The sequence below is a fragment of the Rhagoletis pomonella genome, unplaced genomic scaffold (genome assembly GCF_013731165.1).
Source record: "Rhagoletis pomonella isolate Grant_MI unplaced genomic scaffold, Rhpom_1.0 Rhpom_scaffold_00002, whole genome shotgun sequence".
In the NCBI taxonomy this organism is placed as follows: domain Eukaryota; kingdom Metazoa; phylum Arthropoda; class Insecta; order Diptera; family Tephritidae; genus Rhagoletis; species Rhagoletis pomonella.
Window position 1 is genome coordinate 77,176,948 of NW_023458556.1, and position 9,379 is coordinate 77,186,326.

At 33.5% G+C, this 9,379-nt stretch overlaps 1 protein-coding gene across 1 annotated transcript; it reads left to right on the forward strand.

Annotated features, from left to right (window-relative positions):
* Nucleotides 1-4,684: 4,684 nt before the first annotated feature.
* On the forward strand, nucleotides 4,685-6,549 carry LOC118734734 (the record flags this gene model as incomplete). Its single annotated transcript, XM_036464433.1, is given in 2 exon segments — nucleotides 4,685-5,163; nucleotides 5,234-6,549. Coding segments are annotated over 2 exon segments (608 nt in total), but the record flags the coding sequence as incomplete, so codon positions are not given.
* Nucleotides 6,550-9,379: the final 2,830 nt, after the last annotated feature.

Consider the following 9,379-nt stretch of genomic DNA (forward strand, 5'->3'; position numbering starts at 1 on the left):
CTCAGCTATTAATTTAAACAAAACTAAAATTAGAAACCGCCTTGAAAATAATACTCTTTGTGGAATACTCCACACTAAAACTCTTGTCAAAGAACAAACTTGTGTCAAATTTAAGGTAGAAAAATATTTTTCAAATGCAATGTATGATAACATCTCACATTTCTAGATAAATTAAGATGTATGCAATTAAATTATTTCTTTTTAACGTGAAATAAATTATATATTTTTTATCTTTGTATGCACATCTAAGTATACGATTTGTTTGCGGAATAAAATCTATTTATGTTGAATTGGTTTTTTGCTGAAAGGGAAAATGTTCGGGGAAAAGCGAACTCAAAAACGGGATTTTTTGAAATTTTGCAGCCAAAAAAAGGGATTGCTGTTTCCGATTTCCTGGCAACACTGGTGACCTGGCACCCAGAGTAAAACAACCTCGTTACGTTCACCATCATATTTTAGTCGAGACTTGCATTGCCGAACTAGTTTGGAAATACTTATATAGAGGGCTGGTCAATGCCGTAAGTGCAGCTTTACAACTCATGGACCCCCAAATTTTTTTCACGTCACCGTGGACCCCGTCGAGTCTTCCGTGGACCCCTGGAGGTCCACCTGGACCACTTTGGGAATCACTGGGCTAGAGTATACTAGTGGTGCGGGCAAATTCTTTAAACTTTCCATATACAACGCAAGCGGCTTGATCAAACTTCAACATGGTGGCCAGAAAATCAAAAAATTTAGTTTTTTATTAAAATTACCTTCAGCGCCTCGTGAAAACCCATACACAACACAAATGGCTTGCGGCAAAGGGATATTTCGCTTGGTTTGTCAAGCAGCTTGTGTGGTGTATTTCGCTCTTAAGCGTAGTTCCCCAGTACGTTTTGTCAACGAAAAATTGAATCAAAAAATTGTCAGAATAATAGCAGAAATCATACCCTTTTCACAACCATTTTCGGTACTTTTGTAGACCTAATCCGCGTTTCATCCACTTTTCTTCCGGTTTTCGGATTAATTTTCGGATCTTTTGCTGGCTGGGCTGTTCTCGTAACAAGCGCAGCAGCTTCGCGCACATGTATATGTTACTTATTCTTTGGAACTTCACAATCACACTGCGAAAGAGCGAATCAACACGATTTTAGAGGCAGTCGAGAACGAAATTATAAAAAGTTTGAAAACTTATGAATTGTTTAGTTTTCAACTTGATGAAGGTACCGACGTAGTGAACTTAATGTTCTTCTCGTGTTAGTAAGGTACCCATTCGCAATGCAAATCGAAGAAGAACTTTTGATGAGCGAAGTACTGGAGACTTACACCACTAGCAACGATATTTTTAAAGCTGTCGACAAATTTGTACAGAAAAATGGTGTCTGGATATTTGCAGTGGTTGGAAAAAAAGGAACGATGTCTAGGATGAAGCAAGAGGCAGAAAACGCCACGAGAAGTCACTGTATGATCCGTCGGTATTCCCTGACGACTAGGAAGATGCCGCCACTAGATTTAAACCCCGTATTGGATGACGCTGCGAAGATAACAGAGGCCTGTGAAATTAAAATACATCTTTGGTTTTTTCTAGCACGTCAAGATTTTTTTATTGGTGAAATGTATATTTTAGTATTTCCAGCGATTTGCATGAAACCGGTATAAATAAACAAGTAAATCAGAACGTATGTAACTTCGAAGTGAACGCTAAGAAAATTGATAACAGCCGGTTTCACCAGCAATTTAAATGGATTTATTTTCTGTCAATTTCCATATAAAATTCAAAAACTTAAAATCATTTTTTACTTAAATTGCTTTCGTGAAATTGGCTGTAAAAGTTATTTTCTTAGCGTTAACGCGCATTATCAGCGTTAACTTGGAAGGTTTAGAAAAAACTATTGTCGAATATTTTCCCAACATTGACTCTGAGGATGTCTACAGCTGGATAACAAACCCGTGTTCATGTGACCCGAAAAGTAAACCTACTGAGATGACAAATTAAGCTTTTGAAAACCTTCTGGACATCAGTGAAGACAGCACTTTGAATATTAAATAATACGAAGGGAGCCAAGAGAGTTCTGGATGCAAGTGTATGCAGAAAACACTGCTGTTGGCAAGATTGCATTAAAACAACTAGTGACTTTTACTTTTATATTTCTATGTAAGACTGCATTTTCAACAAATGCTTACATAAACAAGTAATTTTTGAATTCTCATATAAAAATTTTAGATTATCGTTAATTTTTCTATGATCCAATGATCGGATTTAAAAATAAATTAGTATGGGGCCACCTGTGAGGTAACCCTTTCCTCTAAAAAAAAGAATTTTAGTAATCGGTTACCGTAGTCCAAAGTTATGCGGTAACGTACACAAAAAAAATAAATATTAATAAAAAAACAATCCGACGAATTGATAGGGCGTTCTTCAAACAAATTCTAAGATAGGGCGTTTTCGAACTGGCTACCGAGATAGGTCGATCTTCCACTCAGCAGTCGATATGTGGTTGGATATTTGAGATGAGCATTGTTCCATACAGCGCATACATATATAATATATATGTATATATAAAATTAAATTAAAAAAAAATTCATAAGGCTCTAAAACATTATTAATTAACTTATTCGATTTTTATTTTATTGACATAAGCATTTTATTCTAAAGAATTTTATCTCAAATAAACTCTTATAGATTTTTAGTTTAATTTTACGTTTATATTTCTTATCAAATTTTGCAAAAAATAGGCTTTGTGGAATAGCGAATAGCCATTGGCATTAACAAATTTTGTAGGGAATTGGAATTCAGCTTGTAAAGGCCGCTGACTCCGATAAGTAACTAACAAACGTATAATTTTTATCAGTTTCTGCATGCTCGCACCTTCGGCCTTTAATGTGTCTAGCATGATGAAAGAACTATCGAAACGGTCTGGCAAGTGAGGAAACATCTTTTGATAGTTCCCCAAGTGACATACATAAAAATCAGCTTTTATACTATGACGAAAGTATAACTACAATTTATCATGGTTTAAAGGTGTCTGGCAGGGGTAGGAACCATGCTAAGTGTCTGGCAATAAACGACGTAGTTTCTAATATTATTACGAATAAAATATATAAAATCTGACCTTTATACTATAACGAATTTGAGGTGCTATTTTATACACCTTTACTACCTGCCACCTGCCAAAGCCACCACTATCCAAATTTCATAGTCTGGTTTCGTTATTACCTATGTTGGGGGCATACATAGAGAAGCTTTATAAAATGACGAAGGTCTGGCCGTCGCTGGCTCATGCTCCATTACATAAACAAGTAATTTTTAAGCAAAAAACAAAACCGACTTCAATTCCCATATACAAATTTAAGATTATCGTTAATCTCTTTATGATCCAATTATCGGATGTAAACCAAATTAGAATGGGACCTTTCCTTAAAAAAAAAAAGAATTATAGTAATCGGTTAACGTGGTCCAAAGTTATGCTGTACCATACATTAAAAAAATAATAATAAAAAATATTTCGACGAATTGATAACCTTCTCCTTTTTGTGAAGTTGGTTAAAAACAAATGCACCAGCACGCTTTCAGCGTCAAATGATTTCAGGGTAAAATTGTCAAAGCTCCCAATAAATTTAAAGGAATTAATGAAATCATCATAACAATTTCAGTCCTCACATTAAACCTAAATGAGCATAAAGTTTGCATTGTGTTTTCTTGTTTTCGTAGACATTTGAAGAGTAGGGGTGCCGCGAAATTTTTTCGCACAATAAGGGTGCCGCGTTGAAAAAAGTTTGGGAACTCCTGATCTACAGTAATTGCAGTGTTAATAAAAAAACGCCTACTGAAAAATTTACTTTTTGTCGCTTACGCCCTTTTGGCGTGTAAAACTCAGGAAAATTCAATAAATTTGCATACTAATTTGCAACTTTCTATTCAGATTTTTTAGAAAAATTCTAAATATGCAGTTTTATAGCGCGTTGATTTTTGGCAATTTTTTTAGTGGAAGGTGTTGCGCATTTTCTCCATACAAAAAATCGACTCGATTTTTTAGCATCTTCAAGCTTGCCCTTTGTTATACTAAAATTAGATGGGCTATAAAACTGCATACTTAGAATTTAAAAAAAAATCTGAATAGAAAGTTGCAAATTAGTATGCAAATTTATTGAATTTTCCTCAATTTTGCACAAAGTTTAGAGATTTTGTTTTTATGTTTTTTGGTGAAGTACGAACTATATTTTTATAAAAAAACATCAAAAATAAATTAGAATAAAAAACTTTGCAGATACATATTGCGAAAAATTCTCTGTGCCAATACTTTTGTCCGGCACTGTATATTTTTCGATCGGAAAACTCTGTTTCTCTTCAGAAGGCTTCCAAAAATAATTCTCATTTATTTCACGAATACACATTTTTTGGCTGGAACGAGTTATAAAAATGGACAAACATATCTCTTCCTTATTTTATTTTCTGCTACAATACTAAAATTCAATTTTATATTTTATTTGATATGAGATAATTGTCAGCAACCATAGGGAGAAATTCGCTGAAGAAATTAAATACTTAGCAGCAAGTAATATGTTGCATTACAGCAATTGAAATTAATTTTGTGGAAAAGTAGTCAGGTCCGTCAGAACACGCATCCATAGTAATCGTTGCCTAATCTAAATGTTTGTATGTAAATTAAAAACTAAACTTAACTTTTTCATTCCCTTTCAGCTGAATTATATAGGGTGTCTCCGGTATCGGCATCGTATGATGACGTGCAAATTTCTCTCGTAAAATTGCGACAGAAGCGACAAACTCAGCCAATTTATGCAAAAAACCAGTATGAAAGTGTGTCACAGAATGCCAATGGAACGGCCAGCGATGCTCACAAAACCGCCGAAACAGCAACAACATCGAACATATCATCCATTGTAGTACCATATAATGTAGCCGATAAACCTCTACTGGGTGTAAATGGTACTGGCCAAAGAAAAGATTCTGGCTCACAGTTGTCACAGCCAAAAACCACGATAGTTTCCGATCCTATACAATCGACGCTAGGGGCCGCGGCCGGTTTTGTACAGGAAACAAGCAGCAATGATCAATCGACCGAAACTACCGAGGAAAAACTTATTGATAATGTGGATGTGCCGGATAATGAAACCGTTAGCGAAATAGAAAAAAACAGTTATACAGTCAACGTTACGAATGTGAGTGATATATTTGCTTAAAGAATTATAGTAATTTTCGTTTCTTCTGTCATTTTATATTATTCTACAGGATCACCATATATATTACAATAGCTCAATATATGTCGATAAAGCAGAAGCAGACCGAGTTTGGGAACAAATCAAAAATACATCTTTCAATTCAATGCTGTCGCAGTCTCATCGTCGGGCAATGGTATGAAAAATACATGATTTATAAATTATTTTGGATCCTACATCAATCGATTCATAGTCTAGAAAGAAGTCTGAAATACATAGCAGGCTCATTTTTGGAACATACAGTTCCCTCACAATTACGTTAATAAATTAAAACTAAAGCAGTGTACTTTTACGAAAATGTTCCTGCTTGCGATTGTGGAAATTCAAAGCAAAATACATAGTTATGATAGCTTGTATTGCATTGCATTTAAGTAAAATATTGCCAATTTGGTTACCTTTTTCTTTTATATTCATTTTTAACAGATATCAATACGCGAAAGATAAGAAGAGCCACTGAGGTAATTCGGTGGTATACAAATGCAGGTAGTTCTCAATGAAAGCCAGTTTTTCAATATTAGGGGCAAACTCAGAAAACCCCATATCCTACGAATTTATATAGACAAATTTATTTAGTTGTTGTTCCCCATATGGCCAAATCGCTGAAAACGAAACCAAGACAAATTTTATTTTCACAGATTTCGCAAATGTTTCATTGAATCGGGGTCATACATATTCCAAGGTATCGGGCAACATAAATACTGACACGAATCTCCTTCCCTTAATCATGAGACACCTTTTTAATGAATGAAAATCAAAAAAGTATAACAAACAAAATCGTAGTTTATACTTAAATATCGCCATTTTTGTACATTATAGGTTCTTAACTCCGCATGATTTATATATATTATTTGTAAGTTAAATAAAGAAATATTTGACAAACAAATCTATTATCTATTATGTATTTATTCTATATATAGCCGACAGTAGCAAAAAAATAAAATTAGCCGCCTTACTCTACTTCAGACATGTTTTTTAAGTGAAAAACTATTTGTAACGTATACTATTTGAATTTTTGCGAATAACACAACAATAGCCATTTGAAAACCTGATTATAAAATTTACGCTACAGATATATCACAAACGTAAAGTCTTTTTCTGTAACGTAACACTTCAGCTAAAAAACTGTACACCAGATTTTGAAAACTTTTTAATAAGAGAGTAGACTTTTTCTTTCAGCTTTAAATGGTAGTTCCTAAAATTGTAACAATTAACAACAGGATGAACAATATATTTTCCATTGAATAAAGCAAAATACTCAAGAAGAAGCCAAAATGTAATTTAACAGTCCGCTTATTGAGTCATATATAATGTGACCAACCGTGCTTCTTTAGGAAGTGCAGTACTTCTTTTTGAGGGATTGCACTTCTTACTTCGAAGCAGTGTTGTTGCGGATATTCGCATTCGCAACCGCGGAGCTTCCGCATTAATTTTAACATTCGAATTCGCTTTCGCATTCGCAATAATCAATGCGGAGCTTTTCGAATGCGAATATTGTGCAAGTGCACTGATAAAACGTATATCTGGCAAACAAAATGACAAATTGTGGCCAATATTTTTTGCCTGTTGCTACGTTAAAACAGTCCCCCTACGTTCTTTTGTAATTTAAAGTCAAAGAGTAAGATCCTTCAATAGGTATTTCCAGCCGAAATATTCAATGTCTAGCTATTTATAAAGAGAATCGACAATTTACGCGTTAAAAGATAACCTTTAATTATTTAAGAAGTATGTAACTATGGAATATTATTTGCCAAAGGTCTGTTGAAAAAACTGGATGCATCGCTAGCGATGAGTAATTAATTGTGGCTGCCTGCAACTAGGAAAAGTAGAGCTCAGCTAATTAAAAAACGAATTACAAGCTATTCATTACAGGTGAACCCTTTCAAGAAGTCACCCGGGAACTAAGCAGATCTGAGAACTTCATTGTCCTTGATTCCAATAATTTAAATTATTATAAAAAACGGGGTGCCTTTTTAACAATATAATACGATTTTAAACTAACTCGACTGGCAGCCACGATTTTCAAAACAGAATTTTCTTACAAATTTTCATTCCTAGTAAATAAAAATTTATTTATGTATTTATTTTTCAAACCAGTCACAGAAGAAAGGATTAAAAATTAATTTCAAAAACTAAAATCGAAAAACGCTGATGATGTTACAAATTCTGAACAACCGAAAGAATGAGAATGAAGAAATTTTTGCAAAACAATGGTGTTTAAACAACGATGGTGCCATGATGCTTGATTGTGAAGATGAAAGTCAGAAGGATACATCCAACATTTGCGGCCCGATGCAATTTTCAAAAAATCAGTGCTTCGAGAAGCAAACAAAATTTGCTAAGAAAGAAAGTCGCACCAGTGTTTTTCCCAAATTTAATTTTTAATTTTTACTTTTTTGTATTTCACATGGTACTCTTTGATTTACAAGAAAAAAATCAGAACAGTTTTGACACTTTAGATAAGAGAAGCAACAACAAAATACACATAAACGTGGTTTTTGCTCTAACACCTGTTTGATATGCCTTTGTTCTACCTTTTAAGTTGAGTTTCCTTTAACTGTCCGAAAAATTTAAAAGGTACTATGTACTGTCAACAAATAAATTATGACTTTCAATCGCTTCACTTTTTTAGCTGAAAAATTTAATTATAAATGGCTACTCAATCAAGAAGAATTAAAAGGTGTTAGAGAGTTTAAAAATTCTGTAGGGAATCTTACTTGCTCCTGTGGATATTCAGAAACGACAGTATCCATTTCCTTTTTAACTATCGTACAGTGCTTATTTTTTGGGTACGAAATTGCTCAATCCTTCAAGTGGTTTTGATTACTTACATCTCGCAAAATAGTCTGTTATTGTACTTATCTTCATTTTTGAGTCTGGGGAGAGTTCTCGACCTTCTATAACTCGCAAAAGAAAATTGAAATCTCACATTTATCGAGAGTTTAAAACAGCTCGTCGGCAATAATTTTTTTAAGTTATTTTTTTTTTTAATTAAATTGTTCAAAATAAAGGTCTGCATCGGAATTCAGTTTGCTTCACTGTGATTTTTTTTTTTCAAAAATGTAAACTACTCATACTCTAACAGAGAGGGCATGGAAGGAAGAGAAGTGAAGATATTGAGCGCTGTATACATGAAAAAAGTACTCAAACAAAATATGTTTCGAAAAAATAAATCAGCAGTACCATGCTGTTAAACTGCCACAAAAAAGATGTTCCTTCACAAGTATTTCTTGAGTATTTTTGGAAGCTTTCGTTTAATGCTACATAATGTTAATGTTAGAGCTGACCCTTATGTTAAATAGCAAACATGGAGAAACAATGTAGGGCGCTCCGAATATTTAGCCAACATCATATTTTTATAAAGAAAGTGGACTCTTTTTTATACAAAGACCCAATTTTTCATTGTACAATACGATACTTTCATTTCCCGATACCAGGCGCTCATACATATGAAGTAGCAAGCTTCCCATACGCATGCATTTGTTTGTAGAAGTTTTTAATTCGTTTGTAGAAGCCTTTGGAAATTCACAAAGTAGAATTGTGGAAATTTAAAAAATTATACAAAAAAATGTCTGCTTAGAAATAGAAAACTTGTTACTTCACATGTAGCCCAGTTAAAACAAATTTGTAACAGCATTTTTTTGATGCAGTTTACTTCTACTTGACACGTAGCTCATGGATCTACAGTCTTGTCCCTAAATTTCATTTGGCACCATTCCGCCATCTTGGATTTACGGTTTTTTTGGGTTTTTCCCAATTCGCAAACTTATTTTGCATTTTTCGTAAAAAATGGTTATATACAAATATGTGGAGAATTTAATTTGCCACATTTATTGTATAGAAGGTTTCTTAAAAATAGCATTTTTTATTGTAAAAAAATAGCAAAAACTGCAAAAAAAATTTACATTGTCATGGTTTTCGCCATTTTTTGACAATTTCTGTTGAAAATACATAGCATACTGAAATTACAAGGTTGTAGAGAATTTCATTCTTCACCACTTGTATACCTATATTTGTTTTGTACGACGCTTAGATCACGGCCGGGAACGTGCGAAACATAGCGATTAGCCCAGAAAAATTGGTTAAATTTGGTAGGAAAATTAAAAAAAAAATTGTAACAGCGATTTTTTGATGCAGTTTACTTCTATTTAACACGTAGATC